The 17806-nt window shown below is 40.3% G+C and overlaps 1 protein-coding gene across 4 annotated transcripts in view; it reads left to right on the top strand.

The window, feature by feature from the left end:
* agbl5 (AGBL carboxypeptidase 5) overlaps positions 1-17806 on the top strand; it is a 138944-nt gene that overhangs the window by 27117 nt on the left and 94021 nt on the right. For all 4 annotated transcript variants that reach the window (XM_041187595.1, XM_041187594.1, XM_041187591.1 and 1 more), the window contains 3 exons: positions 3642-3808; positions 11295-11472; positions 17510-17688. In XM_041187595.1, the coding sequence (XP_041043529.1) occupies positions 3642-3808; positions 11295-11472; positions 17510-17688 (524 nt within the window). The remainder of the gene's footprint in view (positions 1-3641; positions 3809-11294; positions 11473-17509; positions 17689-17806) is intronic.

The raw sequence follows: 17806 nt of genomic DNA, 5'->3' as shown, positions 1-17806 counted from the left end.
GGACTACAGTAGTTTTGAGCTTGCTTTTAGTAAATAGTGCTCGGTGTGTGACATGAGTTAGATTTTCATTGACGTCCTTAGCGTTCAAGGGCAGTAACTGTATTGCTGCACTACTCGATACCAAATTAAAAGTGAAAGACTGACATTTACTGTTTTAAAAAAAAATCCAAACCTCTCAACCTTTATTTGTTTTCCTGCAGAAAATCAGATCCAACCTGTACACACTGACATCACAGTTGCAATGTGCATGGATTTCCACATCTGATTTTTGGAAAGAAAATAATGGAAATTTTTTTGTTTAAGTTTGTGGGGGCATTGATCTTGGTACTGATCATGAGCCAAATAAAATTTTGGAATTTATTCCCAATGGCATTGGGATGGTCCTTATGTTTAATACTTCTAACATATTCTGAATTAACTTTTTTAACTAAATTTTTTTTTTGTGTGCAGTTGCTACTAAAGCCATTTTGCTGCACTAATTTTCTGAGTTTGTGTTCAGTTTGGAAGCTACAGCATGAAAACTGATGCTCCATTTTGTTCTCCGGGTCAGGTTAACTTAGCCTTTCATGAAGAGCAACAACAATCTGCATTTATACATTGCCTTTAATATAGTAGAACATCAGAAACGTAATCTATGAAAATAATTAACATTGAGCCAAGTAAGGGGATCTCAAGGCAGATGACCAAAAGTTTGACCAAAGAGGTAGGTTTTAAGGAGAATCTTAGAAGAGTTGGAGAAGTGGTGAGGCTTAGGGGAATTCCAGAGCTTAGGGTCTAGGTAGCGGAATGTATTGACTGATTAAAATGGGGAATGCAGGAGGCCAGGATTGGAGTTAAGAATGGTGAGGCTTTAGAGGATGAGAATTTTAAGATTGAGGCATTTCTCAAACAGGAATCTATGTAGATCAGTGCAAACATGGGTACTAGATGATTGTTTCAGAAGCAGAAAAGCTGAGGTAGGGGAGGAGTCAGGCGATGATATGGAGGTAGAAGTAGATGGTCTTGGTGACGGAGTGGATGTGTGGTTGAAAGTTCATCTTGGGTTCCAATATGATACCAAGGTTGTCAGCTGCCTGGTTCAGTCTCTGTTACTGCCATGGGGAGGGATTGGAGTCAGTGGCTTGGAATAGTGTTTGCAGCACAGACTGATGATAATGGCTTTGGTTTTCTTGAAATTTAATTGGAGGAAACTTCTACCCTTTTAGCACTGGATGTTGGAGAAGCAATCTGACAAATTATAGACAGTGGAAGGATTGAGAGGGGTGGTGCTGAAGTTGAGCTCAATGTTGTCAGTGCACATCAGGAACTTATATTGTGTTTTTGGATGATGTCGCTGACGGGCAGCATGGAGATGAGAAATAGGAGGGTGCCAAGGATGGACCTTTGGCGAACAGCAGCGCTAATGGAAAAAGAAGCTGTTGCACAAGATCTTGTGGCTACAATCAGATGAGTTCACCCAGCTAGCGATGGAGGAGAAGAATCGGAGGAGAATGGTGTGGTCACCCATGCCACAAAGGACAAGGAGGGATAGATTACCATGGTTACCATTGCATAGGATGTCATTTGCGACTTTAAGTGCTGTGGAAATCTGAGTGCAAGGATAAACATTTGATCTATTTTGCTTTCTCTCTTCCTTCTCAACCCTGCTTTGTGAAGGTGCCATGGTTGAGGCTGTGTTCACCTTTGCAGATGTTAATCCTAACCATGTGCCAGTTTCCTGCGCCAATACTTGAAAAAGTGGCATACTACATACTTATGCATTGTAGAGCTATACATAATTTGCGGAGAGGTTAATGAGATACTGTTTTCAGGAGGCTATCTTCCAGCAAAGTGTGGCAATTCACAAATTGTGGGGTATCTCTTTCATGCCACAAGTAGCTGGCTGATTTACATATTAATAAATGTTTGGTTTGTTCACACAGGTTATTTTTAAGTAAATTACTAACTAGTGTCACCACGGAGCTGACTCTCTTTCATTTGCCATAATGAATATTTTTCTGGAGTTTGTTGATATATATCATATTTTAAATTTTATCTGAATCTTGTTGATATGCATGCATTTGTTTGCTTTCTTCATTGATATTTTAAACTGCTTGCCTAATTTGTTAAGATTCGCAGTTTATTGTCTGTTCAGATGCCTGCCAAATCTTTTCAGGATGTGCACTCTTTAAACTGTTTGTGTCTAGACACCAGTCTATTCTGAACACCTATAATTTGTATGACGATGTGGATTTAGATGTAGTCACTGGCTCAAAAACAAACCATTGGGAGAATTCCCAGTAATTGAGCTATCAGGTTTGTTTGCCGCTCTCACTGTTCTAGATGAAGTTTATTGCAGATAACAAACAGATTAGCTTAATGCCGGTACTTCACAGTGTTAGCAGCACAAAATGTAGGAATATATTCAGTCACTAACTATTTTGATGGAAATGTTCCCACTTTCAAGCTATCACCAAAATTACAGCAAGGGCAGCACTGTTGCATTGTCACTATAATAACCCTTAAAGCAGCCTAACTGTTTAAAAGGGTGAACTCCAATTCCCTTTGTTTCCGTGGAATGAAATATCTCTTCAAGAAGAGTTAATATTATTTCCCCTTATGTTAGTATTGTACAAACAATCTGCCATGAATTATGTATTATTTTCTCCCAATTGTTGCTTCTTGTATCATACTTTACATTGCCACTAGTTGAGGTAGAGGAACAAAGCGATCGTATAGGAAACCCTCAAGTATTAGGCTTTATTTCTAGAGGGATAGAATTGAAAACTCGGGAAGGTATGCTAGACCTGTATTGAACCTTGATTTGAACTGTATGCAGTTCTGGTCACCAAATTGTAAAAAGGATATAGGGACACTGGTGAAAATGCCAGACGATTTACAAGGATGATACCAGAAACATGTGTATCAGGAAAGGATTGACAAGCTGGGCCTTTTTCTCTTGTAAATAGAAAGCTGAGGGGTAACCTAATAGAAGTCGTTAAAATTATGAAAGGTTTTGATAGAGCAGATATAGGGAGAATGTTTTCATTTGTGGGGAAGAGCATAACTAAAGGTTGTAGTTGGGGTTGCGCTTGGAGCAAAGGAAATTGAGGCAAAATTTGATAAAGATTACGACAGGTTTAGATAAGGTAGATAAAGAAAAGATGTTCCCATTAGCTGATATGACGAAGGGACACAGATTTAACGTTTTGGGCAAGAGATGCAGGGGGAACGTGAGGAAGAACTTTCTTACGCTGCAAGTGGTAATGACCTGGAGTTTGCTGCCTATGAAGGTGGTGGAGGCAGAGACAACAAATGATCTCAAAAGGAAATTGGATGGGCACTGGAACAAAATAAACTTACAGGGCAATGGGGATAAAGTGGGAAATGGGACTGATTGGATTGCTCTGCAGAGAGCCAGCATGGACTCAATGGTTTGAATGGCATCCTTCTGTGCTGTAATAACTCTATGTCTTGTGCCGTTATGAGTCTATTCAAATATTATAGAGGTTCTGCTAATTTTATTCCTTCCCATCAATCTGTCCCCACTTAGTGTGCCTAATGACTGCTTGAATCAGTGCACCCTGCCGCCTGCAGGGTGCAAATGTTCATTCGTATAAAATTTTTCTCATTACTTTTTTCACCATTTTCTTTCAATTTAGATGGTGGAAAACCAGTTTATTCTCTCCTTCATGCATCGCTTTCTTGAATATCGTGGAGCAACAACCTACTTTGCATTTTGTTTTCCATTCACATACTCTGAATGCCAAGAGATGTTGACGCAACTGGATGAAAAATTTGAATATTGTAAACACCTGACTATAAGGAGGTAGGGTGCAATCTCAGAGCTTCAACAGAGTACCTTGTGTAATTAATTTTCCAAATGATTGCCATGAAAATATAGTTGCCCTTTGAGAAACAACTTTTATATTAGGTTGATGTGTAAGTTTATGAATAGAAATGGACTGCTGTTGTTCACTTCAGTGCACTTGCTTCCTATCATGTTCAGGAAGGCCATGTGAGAGCCATGTACATATCTGATAATTGGGAAAATTTTCACATACACATAAGTGAGAAATTAAATAACTGCCACTAAATTCCAAAGACAAACTGCGGCGCTTATACCTATCCCTTCTGCCTAGTATTAGCCAATTTCTGAAGATTACCAAAAAGTAAGAGTGGTAGAGACTCATTACAACAATTATATTGTGAGGCCACCTTCTGTAGGTTCTAGGTTTTGTTTCCTTTTTACTGCTCCTAGTCTTAAATAAATAGACCCCTACTCTCCAATTTTAGTCCTGGCTCAGTAGTAGCACTCCCACCCCTGAGTCAGAAGGTTGATGATTCAAGTTCCACTCTAGAGACTTTTGCACATAATCCAGGCTGATAGTTGGTACAGTACTGTGGGATTAATGCACCATTTGAGGTGTCGCCTTTCAAATTAGATGATAAACTGAGGCCCTTTCTGGATTTCATGCCATTATTTTGAAGAGATGAAAAGTTATCCCTGGTGTCCTGGCAAAAATAGTCATACCCCTACAAACAAGTAAAACATATTAGCTGGTCATTATCTCAGCGCTATTTGTGGGAGCTTGCTGTGTGCAAATTGGATACCGCATTTCCTACATTAAAGAGTAACTGCACATCAAAAGTATAGTTTGGCTGTAAAGTGCTTTATTATGTCCTGAGGCTGCAAAAGATGCTATATAAATGTAAGTCCTCCTTTGGTGCAGCAGGGCTCTCTCTGAGTGGGTAAACACTATTTCCCTGCTAACAGGGCAAAATACTATTTAACTTTTATGGTAAAAACAAAAACAGAAATACCTGAAAAAACTCAGCAGGTCTGGCAGCATCAGTGGAGAAGAGCACAGTTGACGTTTCGAGTCCTCATGACCCTGCAACAGAACGCTGAGGACTCGAAACGTCAACTGTGCTCTTCTCCGCCGATGCTGCCAGACCTGCTGAGTTTTTCCAGATATTTCTGTTTTTGTTTTTGTTTTGGATTTCCAGCATCCGCAGTTCTTTGCTTTTAACTTGTATGGTGCTGTGTTCTTGAAGTCCTGTGCTCATTTTGAGTGAGGGTCAAATTAAGGTCTGGCACCTGCACACCAAACGTAAATTAGCTGAAGCTAGATAAATAGTTGAGTTCACAAAGGTCAAATTTGGCGAATGTGAAACACGCAGTACGTGATGTATGCTGGGGTAATGAGAATGGAGAGAAGGAAATTTTTGAAGGTCAGTACTAGAAGGTATTGATGAACCATGCTGTTCATGTTTTAACAAAATCAATGCTACAAAACCCAAAATAGAGCTCTCCCATCCCAAGTTATGTTGGTCACCAGCCCGTGGTTTTGATTCTAATACATTTACAATTCACAGCAAACCAGTAAAATGAATATAAAGAATATGAATACAATAAGACCATAAGATGTAGGAGCAGAAGCAGGCCATTCGACCCATTGAGCCTGCTCCACCATTCAATGAGATCATGGCTGATCTGATAATCCTCAACCCCACTTTCCTTCCTTTTCCCCATAACCCTTGATTCCCTTACTGATTAAAAAGCTGTTTATCTTAGTCTTGAGTATACTTAACAACCCAGCCTCTACAGCCCTCTGCGGTAAAGAATTCCACAGATTGACTACCCCCTCAGAGAGGAAATTCCTCCTGTCTCTGAGATTATGCCCTCTGGCCCTAGACTCTCCCACAAGGGGAAACAACCTCTCTGCATCTACTCTGTCAAGTCCCCTTAGAATCTTATATGTTTCAGTAAGGTCACCTCTCATTCTTCTAAACCCCAATGAGTACAGGCCTAATCTACTCAACTTCTCCTCATAAGAAAATCCCTCCAAAACCAGGATCAACCTAGTGAGCCTTCTCTGGACTGTCTCCAATGCCAATATATCTTTCCTTAGATAAGGGGACCAAAATTGTTCATAGTATTCCAGAGGTGATCTAACTAGTTCCTTGTATGGTTTTAGCAAGACTTCCCTGTTTTTATGCTCCATTCCCTTTGAAATAGAGGTCAACATTCCGTTTGCCTTCCCTATTACCTGCTGAACTTGTATGTTGGCTTTTTGGGATTCATGTATGAGGACTCCCAAAACCCTCTGTGATGCAGTTTTCTGCAGTCTTTCTCCATTTAAATAATATTCAGCTCCTCTATTCTTCCTGCCAAAGTGCATAATTTCATGTTTTCCCACATTATATTCCATTTGCCGAGTTTTTGCTCAATCACTTAACCTGTCTATATCCCTCTGTCGAATCTTTGTGTCACCCTCACCACTTGCCTTCCTACCTACTTTTGTATCATCTGCAAACTTGGCGATAGTATGTTCATTTTCCTCATCTAAGTCATTAATATATATTGTAAATAATTGTGGCCTCGGCACTGATCCTTGTGGCACTCCACTGGTTACAGGCTGCCATCCTGAAAATGACCCCCCTTATCCCAACTCTGTCTTCTATTAGTTAGCCAATCCTTTATCCATGCTAATATACTACCCCCAACATCATGGGCTGTTATCTTATTAAGTAGCCTTATGTGCGGAATCTTATCGAACGTCTTTAGGAAATCCAAATATATTGCATCTACTGGTTCCCCTTTATCTATCCTGCTTGTTGCCTCCTCAAAGAATTCTAATAAACTTGTCAGGCATGATTTCCCCTTCATGAAGTCATGCTGACTCTGCTTGATTATACCATGCATTTCTAAATTCTCTGCTATTACATCCTTTATAATAGACTCAAACATTTTCCCAATGACGGATGTTAAGCTAACTGGCCTATAATTACTTGTTTTTTGTCTCCCTCCCTTTTTGAAGAGGTCATTAAATCAAAAATTTGTTTATGTTAACAGCAAGATTTTGGCCTTTTGAATTTGTACAAGGAATCTGTTTATCAAATGCCAGTGCATACATGTAAAATAATCCAAATTCTAATATCCCAATTCAGTTTCAGATGGAAAGAATATGGTTTATAACAAATCAATGTTATTACATTGCAGAAGTCATATTATGGATTGTCAGGTCATTACTTTATTACATGGCAGTTTTTGTGATTATATCGTAGGCCAATTGGTGTATATTAGTTAAGTGCTGGATGTGGAATCAATAAGCAATGGGTGTTCTACATAAAATTTTGAGATTAGGGATTTGGTGATAAAAGCGTTTAGCACTGGATAGGTGATTGATGTAATGTTGAGAAGACATTAAGTAGGTTTGCCCCAGGGAGTAATATTGGGGTTTCATACATTTATATATAAATGACCTGAATTCAGCAGTACTTTTGGATACTGGTCCCATTTGCAGATACTAAACTAGTGGAGTTCTCAAAACTGTTGAAACCACCAGGAATTCCAGAAGGTGCTGGATGAAAAGTGCGTTGGGCAGAACCCAAGACAAATGCAATTCAATATAGATAAGTGCAAGATGTTCCATGTCGGAAAATGAAAATAGTGTAAATATTGAGTGATGCTGAATTGTTATTCTGGTATCCCTGATTGTCCATTTCATCTATTTTGGCAGTTCTTTATCTTTTCATCGTTAGAAGATGAGCCATTCAGTCTTATGTTCAGACACACCACCCCAGCGCACTTAATCACAGTATAAATGCTGTTCCAGTGTGGCAATCGAGATATAATTTTAAGTATTCTGATCAACAGGAAAATTTCATCCAGCTTTTAGATGTGTGCCTGGGCTTCAAGTTTATTGACAGGGGCCTGTCTCTGCTGAGGGCCTGAACCTATTTCTAATGCTTCATATATCCTCATGAATGAAATGTGTTTCTCTGTCAGGGTGAGTTGATTCAGAATTTTCTGATATGATGCAGTTTTCTTTTTGAGTTCTGGTAAAGAGGGAACTTAAGTAGTCTTGGTATTGCCCTAGTAGTTCTCTTGTAGTGGCGGTCTGGAGATGTTTTTGTGCTTTTGTAGTTGCGAACACTGGTGTAATTCATGGTTTCAGATTTGTCAACTGGGTAGATCATTACGTCTGTCTTGCGGTGGGTTTTGTGGTGATCACTGCCTATTGTCTGATCTTTGGAAAGGGTTATTTCAGATAAGATTTTGGCTTAACTTAGTTTAGGTGTGAGTGCCTACAGTGCTTCTAGGCTTTGCTTGGATGGACTGATTCTGGGGTTCTTTTTGATTTGTAAGAGGCAGCAATTTTGCTGCCCAGGGCAGAAGTTTGAGCTCCCTGCTCCCCAGATGTAGGATGGAGGCATAGGTCACTGTACATAGTGACTGTATGTTTATTTCTCTGACTAATCTTTCTCAATACTGTATAAAACTCCCAACCAGCAGGGCAGTGGGATTCCTTGAGTTAGGTATGCTGTAAGTTGATTTAAATGATCAGCATCTCTGGCAAAGATTGCAAAAGCTATTGATGGAATCAATGGCAGTGAGCGCATACTCTGTTCATTGCTCGACTCTGTAACTCAAGAGGTCCCACATTAGCATTATTTGCCAATTTAATGAAATCTCGGAAGGATTCAGTGACTGGAAATTGTAGGTGAATCTATGGGGAAGGATGATTATATTTTGATATTAGGTTAAACTAGATTGATTAAAGATCATTTTCGATAATTTTTTTCTAGCTCCTTTCCTCTTCATCACACTAGTTTCTTGGAGGCTTTTGGTGGCTGGTTTCCTCAATGTGATGGCTGATGACAAACCTACTGATTCTCGGGGATATAGATCAGAGGCAGCAACACATTTTGGCATCAGATTTTATTTTTAGAGGGATTTTTTTTGGCAGCATTTCAAATTGAATCTTCAATTTGCCTTTTTTTGAAAGTTCTTTAGTTTTTTTTTTACTGCCTCTCATTGCGAGAAATGCATTCAGCATCAGGCACTTGTGGGTCAGCTATTCAGGTATTGGAACTATATCGACGTCCCTTCACTTTTTGAGTCAAAATCCTGGAACTTCCTTCCTAACAGGACTGTGGATGTTCCTATAACACATGGACCGCAGCGGTTCAAGAAGGCAGCTCACCACCATCTTTTCAAGGGCAATTAGGGATTAAATGTTAGGCTCGCCAGCGACATCCTTTTTATTATTCATTCATTCATGGGATGTGAGCGTCCTTGGCTAGGCTACCATTTATTGCCCATCCCTCATTGACCTTGAGAAGGTGGTGGTGAGCTGCCTTCTTGAACTGCTGCTATCCATGTGGTGCAGGTACACCCAGAGTGCTGTTAGTTGTGGGAGACAGAGGGTGAAGACAGAAGGCTGCTTTAGTGACTGGAAGCCATTGTCCAGTGGCGTACCACAGAGATCTGTGCTGGGTCCCCTATTATTCATCATTTATATAAATGACATAGATAACTATGTAGTGGGTAGGATTAGTAAGTTTGTGGATGACACAAAGATTGGCTGGGTGGTTAACAGTGAGGTTGAGTGTCTTGGGCTACAGGAAGATATAGACGGGATGGTCAAATGGGCAGATAAGTGGCAGATGGCATTTAACCCTGAAAGTGATACACTTAGGAAGGAGTAATTTGACAAGGAAGTATTCAATGAACTGCATGACACTAGGAAGTTCTGAAGAACAAAGGGACCTTGGCGTGTGTGTCCATAGATCTCTGAAGGCGGAGGGGCATGTTAGTGGGGTGGTGAAAAAGGCCTATGGGACACTTGCCTTTAACAATCAAGACATAGATTACAAAAGTAGGGAGATCATGTTGGAGTTGTATAGAACCTTGGTGAGGCCACAGCTGGAGTACTGTGTGCAGTTCCGGTCGCCACATTATAGGAAGGATGTGACTGGACTGGAAGGGGTGCAGAGGAGATTCACCAGGATGTTGCCTGGGATGAAACATTTAAGTTATGAAGAGAGTTTGGATAGACTTGGGTTGTTTTCGTTGGAGCAGAGAAGACTGAGGGGCGACCTGATCGAGGCGTATAAGATTCTGAGGGGCAAGGATAGGGAGCAGCTGTTCCCCTTAGTTGAAGGGTCTGTCACAAGGGGACACAAGTTCAAGGTGAGGGGCAGGAAGTTTAGTGGGGATGTGAGGAAAAACTTTTTTACCCAGAGGGTAGTGACAGTCTGGAATGCGCTGCCTGGGAGGGTGGTGGAGACGGGTTGCCTCACATCCTTTAAAAAGTACCTGGATGAGCACTTGGCACGTCATAACATTCAAGGCTATGGGCCAAGTGCTAGTAAATGGGATTAGGTAGGTAGGTCAGGTGTCTCTCACGTGTTGGTGCAGACTTAACGGGCCAAAGGGCCTCTTCTGCACTGTGGGATTCTGTGATTCTGAGAATTTACAAGGTTGCTTGGGCTGAGTTTGCCATTGTCGTTTTTGATGCCTAGATTGATGCCAGGTGGTCTTTCCAGGTTTATTCCTTTTTATTAACTTTCTCGCGGTTGGATACAACTGAATGGCTTGCAAGGCCATTTCAGAGGGCATAGAAGAGTCAACCACATTGCTGTGCGGAGTCACATATAGGCCAGAGCAGGTAATGACGGTAGATTTCCTTCTCTGAAGAATATTAGTGAACCAGATGGGTTTTTATGACAGTTGACAATGGTTTTATGGTCATCATTAGACTTTTAATTGCAGATTTGTATTGAATTCAAATTCAACCATTTGCTGTGATGGGATTTGAACCCAGCGGAGCATTACCCTGGGTTTCTGGATTACTGGTGCAGCGACAATACCGATACTAATACCCCACCCCACCCAACCACACTAGCAAATATAAAAATAATCAAACGTGGAGTAAAATTTCTATCACCTACCCTAACATATGAGCACCTCTACTTCACCATTGTGACTTTTGTTTTTTCATTTCCGTGTAGCCATCCTGTAGCCACCCCCCCCCACGAGTAAGGTTGCCAATTAATGCTGAATTGAAGATGGCTGTGTGCTGCAGGTCTATTCTGACAAAGAACTGAATTTAGACCACTCGAACCCATTTTCACAGAATCCTGTGGCAAGCAGATAAGTGAATCTTCCATCTGGACTTAATTTGAATTCTGATCACCAATAAAAGGCCAGTTTGTAACTCACTAGGCAAACAGGGTCCTCTGTTTTTAGATGTTTGTGATATTAAACGTGCAAAAGTCTGTGCTGGGTTTTGGAGCTCCCAGAGGCTACTGGCCAGCACATGAAGGTGAAGTTCTCCTTGAAATGCCTGTATAAAAGCTGTCTCTTTGGTCCTCCTTTGTACACGGGAAAGTACTTTAAATTGAACACATAACCAACGTTCCTGCTGCCTTCTTTGGGTACTCTTAGTACTTTTTATTTAAATGGTTTATTATTTGAACTTCGCGAAGAGTCCAGCTTGTAACTGGAGCAAATTTTATTTCAGTCTTTCAGATACTATTTACTATCACCGTGAGCCTTTGTGTTATTCCTTGGAGAAACGACGTGTTGATCTTATCACCATTACTTCGTGTGATGGAATGACACTGGAATGTGAACCACGACTTGAAAAGCTTTTTCCAGATCGTTCCACTCCTCGCCCAAAGCAGTTCACTGGAAAACAGGTAAGAAAATCCCAAGCTGTCCATTCCATGCGTGAAGGTTTTGCTAGCAGTCAACATTTCCACATAAGAAGTTATGGTAATTACAGGTGGTATAGCAATCTGTGCTGATAGACAAAAGCAGTTTATGGTGGATTTCCGATTTTCATTTAGTGTTGTGGCTAGTTTTATCAAGAGGAATATTAATTCATCTGGGAGACAATTTGGAACGTGAATGTACAACTTTTAGATTTCCTAGCCATTATTGATTTTTTTTTTTAATTCACCTAGATTCAATCAAGTGCTAACTGTCCAGTAATGAACATAAAACCATTATTTGAAAATTATTTCTATCTCCAGTTTGGGAAGCTTTCTACTTTGTGTAAAGCTGCTGTGCATTCTTGTAATCCAAGTGCGAAGTCCAAACTTAGATTTTCTGCTGCATAGAAGGTCCAATTTTTAGTTACATTTTACCAACCCTTTTAAAGAATTGAGAGACTTCAGTATTCTTGATGGTTGAAATTGTTTTATTCCCCTTGTTTTCTGCCCTCCTTTCCTGAAGGCACTGATTTGCATTAGAGCAAGGAATTTGCGCAGAAGTTACAACAGGCTGTCAGGGCCAACCATTACGTGTGTTGGTGTTTTTCCTCAACAAGAGTAGTTGCCCTAACCTCATGTATTCAATATTTTTCCATGACCCTTTATACTCCTTTTTATCAATCACTTATCCTTAAATATTGACTGGGTCTCTGCATTTATCACTAAGTCTTGTAGAACAAAGAAAAGTACAGCACAGGAACAGGCCCTTTGGCCCTCCAAGCCTGCGCCGATCGTATTGCCCGTCAACTAAAACATTTTGCACTTCTGGGGTCCGTGTCCCTCTATTCCCATCCTGTAGTAAATTACAGTCTCATAACCTTCTACATGAAACTATTTTTTCCTATTCCCTATCCTAAATTTATTACATTTAATATTAAATGAATGTTTATTCTAGGTTGCCCAAGAAAAAACAATTTAAATCTTTCCCATATTTATATTTCCTCTCATCTGGCAACATCCTAATGAACTTGTGCTGTACCCCAGCTATTGCCTCAAGATTATCCTATAGTGTGAAGGCTAAATCTGCACACAGCTGTGGTTATAGGAACAGGAATAGATCATTCAATCCTTTGAGCATTCACTTAAATCATCACTGATTTGTACCTCAACCCTATTTACTTATCTTTGATGCATATCCCTTGTTGCCCTTAACTAAAAAAAAACATCAGTCTTGAAAAATTTCAATTTAACTAGTATCCATAGCTTTTTGAGAGAAGAGTTCTAGACTTTCACTACCCTTGTGTTAAAGAAATGTTCCCTAATTTCACTCTTCAGTTGCCTGCTTCTAATTTTAAAATTATGCCCTTTTGTTCTGGATTTTCCCACCAGAGGAATTAGTTCCTCTTTATCTACCCTATCAAATCCTTTTATCATTTTAACAACCTTGATTAGATTACCCGTCAATCTTCTGTGCTCAAAATAATACAAGCCAAGTTGCATCTCAACTTTCCTGCTCCATACATCTTGCCATGAAACCCAGCAATTTAATTTTCTGTAACCACATCCATTTAAGGTGCTATCATATTCCTCTCCTGCATCAACCAGCTTTCCCTTTTTTTTAACTAAAATGCACCATCTCACATTTACTGAGATTAGATTCTAGCTACCTTTTTTTTGCCCATTTCACCTTAATAGCATTCCTTTATGGGTTGCTTTGGCCCTCCAAATTATTTGCTAATGTTACCTTCCCCGTGGGGTCTCGTAAGCCAAAATAACCAAATTTACCGAATGCCTCCGATGAAGAAATTACCAAGACCACTTGTTGTAATTTTTACTTTAACACAAATCAGAATCAATGTAAATTAAACATAAATTAACAAGTAAGTCATGGTCAGTGCAAACTATGAATTGCATGTGGAATAGCAGATCAACAAAGTCTATCTTACAGATTTTCTAGACAGTCCACTCTGCCTGTTTGGCCCAGTTTCAGTCATACAGTTCTCCCAAGCAGAAATCCTGTCCCTTTCCTTCAGTGACCTAGCTGATTCTCCACAGGCAGCATCTTCCACATAAACAGGGTTCCACCTGTGCAGTCTTGCCTGAATGGCGCACTTCTTTGAGGAACTTTCTTAACTGTTAGCTCCCATTGGTCGTGGTACTGTTGATCCACCAGAACCGCCTATATCTTTGCACAGAGTGTGGCATATTTTGGGCATTCAATCACTCAGAAGTGAAAGAAACAGTGAGAGCCGTCCTAAATGTGCTTTCACTTCACTCAGGAATCCAACTCTCAGACTCAGCTTGCTGATTGCTTTCTGCCTTCAGATTTCCTGTCGTCTTTGTGTTTGGTCACATGGCTTCTGTATTTTTAACTTCCTTCCTGTTGGTACTGCTTCCAGGTCAAGGATCACCAGGTCAGAGGGACCAATATTTCTTATTATCCAAAAATTATAGTTGATCTCTTTACAGTTGATGCAAACCTTTTTAGTCCTTTTCAAACATTTTTAAAAAGTAATTACACATTACCCAAGCATTTCAAGATAATTACAAACTTTCCTTACTGTTACTGCTTCTGGCTCAAAGATCATCACATTTCATTGAGTTTCTGTGTGAGTTTGTTTTCCTCTGACAACCGGATCACATGGGCATGTCTCCGAGCTGAGGTGCTTATCTGGAATTGTCTCTTTTATTTTGAGTCAAAAGGTACATTTCAAAACATAACTGTCTTATAAAGTTCAGAGCTCATAACACTATGGGTTGGATTTTACTGTGTTCCCTGTGCCCCCCCACATCCCCTGCCTGACAAGTTTAGCTGGTAGTCCACCCATGAGAAAGCTGGCTGCCTGCAGGATGGGGTGTTAATGGGCTAAAAGCAAAACTTCTGCCCCCACCCGGGGAAGAAGTCCTGCCTTTGACATTGACCAGCAGCTCTATAGGTCCACTGGTGCCAAGTCTTGAGTGGTGACCACTGCCAGGATGACAGCCAGTCCCTGAAGAGGAGGTTATGGAAGCTGAACTTCAGTGAAGTCTGGGATATCAGTGAGGTTTGGCTGGCTGGCACCAGCAAGGAGTGTGGTGGGGGTGCTTGGGGGCTAAGTTGGAGAGGCCAAGAGGGAAGAGTTAAAGGTTGGGTATGACCTTTGGAGGTAGGAAATGCTTCCAGTGGGCACAGGGGACCCTCCAAAGGAGGTCGCTCGCTACCCTACCTCCTTGCCCAATACCAGTAAAAGCTGCTGGGCTACCTGCTTGGCGTGGGCCTCCCCTGCCACAGCCACAATAGCAGCCAGGGTGTGCTGAGGTACTTAAATGGCCATTAGTTGACGCCTGCATCTCCCACTGTAAAATGGGAGACAAGTCAGGGGCAGCAGTCGGGAAGGCAGCTAGCAGGCCACGTGCTGTATTTTACAAGCCCTCCTCCCCACCTTCAAGCACATCGATAGAGGGCAGTAAAATGTAGCCCTTTGCCTCCTATTTTAGTTTTGTCTCCAAATTTGGCCAATACTGCCTCTAGCCCGCCATCCACATCACTGATATACAGTGTGAACAAAGGCTGTTCGAGATGCTGCTACTCACTTCCAACCATTCTGAGAAAGCACCCTTTAACTTATCTGCACGGACAAAGGACTATATCTGAAATGTTAACATTCTTCATTTCTTACAGATGCTGGCTGTCTCACTCAGTGTGTCCCAAATTTTTTTTTTGATTCAGTTATCTAGTATTTTTGGTCATTTTCTTTAGTTGTTCTTCCTCCCATCTAACCAGTTTTTGATCTAACTTGCTATCCTCCCCCATCTCTTCCCTCCCCAAATTCCTTAGTTTTCTTAATTATTCACCATAGTACTTTGCCAGATTCTGCCTTAAAAGTTCATATCTGTCACATCTATAGCATTTTTCCCATTTACAGTCACTTTCTAAAAGAATTCTATCAGGTTTGTGAGGCATGATTTTCTCCTAGAAATTCATATCAACAATAGTTATTTTCTCAAATAAACAATGTAGCAATTTTATCTTTAATGAAACATTCCAAAATTTCCCTACCACAAATGCTAAACATCAGTGTATTTACTGAGTTTGCTTTATCGTCTTTTTATGAAAATGGGTATTGCACTTGCTGTTTGTTACAGCCACCTCAACAGAAGGCTGAAGTATAATTCCCAGAACCTTTATTATTTGTGCTCTCATTTCTCTGTGCCCTTGAATGTACTCTGGAAGGCCCTGCCATTTTATCCTGCTTTAGCTTGACTAACTTTTCCAACATTTGATTTTTTCCTTTAAATCATTATACCTCTCGCCTCTTTCTTACCCAAAGTAGGATTTAATTTTTCATCAACTTTATAAGCTTTTGCAAAACACTTGCCAAGTACTTGTTAAATTTTCCAACCGGCTTTTGTCTCCTCTCTTTTAAAATTCATTTGCAGGATGCGCCTGTCACTGGCAATATCAGAATTTATTAACCCTCCCCAATTATGCCGAGAAGCTGGTGGTGGGCCTTTGTTTACAGCGATTTGCTACCACTGAGTGACTTGCTAGGCCATTTCAGAGGATAGGTTAGAGTGAACCATATTGGTGTGGGAATTAAGCCATATATGGACATATATGGATAAATGAATCACATTTAGTAGCTTCTTTTCAGTGATACATTTGTAGTGTACTTTGGTGCTCTCTTTAACATTTAGGTTGCTGGGTGTGGGCAGCTATCTGATGATACTTGGATCAAGTGGCTATTCCTCATGCACGTGCCTGGATGGTGGCTGTTAGCAGCAATTTAATCATTGACAGTATCGTTAGCTCACCTTGTTCTTAACTGCCTTTTGCACATGCATAGCTCATTGGATTGCCTTTCAGAGTTGGAACTCTTGTTGTTTTCTTGTCTTTTGTAATCCAGAAGCTTTTCAAGCCAGCAGTAAAACTCTAGGCTAGTGGCTCAACAAAGATTGGGAATAGACTTTGGACTTTCTGGTCTATATGATTTAGTTTTTAATCTGTATGAAACCTCCAAATTGGTTGACTTCATTGAAATTGCATATAGAAGTATGCAAATACACTTATGTTCTTTGAAGTCTTCATTAGTTTTCTTTAATTCTTCCCTTACAACAATGTTGGAGACATTGAGGTCTAAATTTAACATTTTTGTTCACGTTTTCAAGACTTAAAATTGGTACAATCATAGAAATAATCAGGGCAGAAAGAGGCCTTTCAGTCCATATTCGAAAAAGCTATTCATTTAGCCCCACTCCTCTGCTTTTTCTCCATTGCCATGCAAATTTTCATTTTCAAGTTATCCAAAGTCCCCTTTGAAAGTTGAATCTGCTTCCAACACCTTTCCAGGCAGCGAATCCATACGTAACAGGATAGGTAATTTTTTTCATGTTGCCTTTGGTACTTCTGACAAATATCTTAAATCTGTATCCCCTGACTGCTGACTTTCCTCACAATTTTCAGGATCGAACACCTCTATCAAATATCCTCTACATTAAGGAAAACAACCCCAGTTCTCTAGTGTCTCCATGTTACTGAAGTCTTTCATCCGCAGTATCTTGATAATCAGTTTAATCAGGCTTCTTTACTCCTTTCAGACCTGGATTCCTAAGAGTTGTTGCCCTGTTTGGAGTTTGTGAGACACTGATTCAACTGGCATTTCTAGGTCTTAAATTGGCAATCCAGGGGTCCTTAAAAGTACTACAGTTGGTCACTCTAACATAGGCCCTAAAACATTGTAATGTTTTGTGAATTTGTAAGGAGCTACAGTGCTCCTCCTGGCTCTACAAAACAATTGTATGCCATTGCTTACCACACACCTCCCTCAGCTCTCGACGTACTTCTGGGCGTCAGTGTGTGGTATCAGAATGATTGATTTATTCTGTTAAGGCCCAAGTGCAGATTTATTTGGTTCTCCAATCCCCAGGCCTGGAAATTGCACCCAGGCAAATGAGTTATTGTACTCTAACACTCATTCATATCTATGACCATTTGATTGTGTATTAAATCACTTATATCTTGAACATTTTTCTTCTGTTTTAGGTATTTTTCCTCAGCAGTCGAGTGCATCCTGGTGAAACTCCCTCTAGTTTTGTTTTTAATGGTTTCCTAGAGTTTATTTTACGGGCTGATGATCTTCGTGCTCGGATGCTGAGACGAATGTTTGTCTTTAAACTTATACCCATGTTGAATCCAGATGGTGTAGTGAGGGGACATTATCGGTAAGCCTGAGAATATTAAACTGCTACTGTATTATTCAATCAGGAAACAGCAGTAATTGTGTCTTTGAATACCTGATTCGACAACTTTATCTTTGAACTATGTAGTATGTAGCAAGGA

This window comes from Carcharodon carcharias, chromosome 5 (assembly GCF_017639515.1).
Source record: "Carcharodon carcharias isolate sCarCar2 chromosome 5, sCarCar2.pri, whole genome shotgun sequence".
NCBI lineage: Eukaryota > Metazoa > Chordata > Chondrichthyes > Lamniformes > Lamnidae > Carcharodon > Carcharodon carcharias.
The sequence above is the reverse complement of the archived record's forward strand: the minus strand, read 5'-3'. Positions and strand labels throughout refer to the sequence as shown.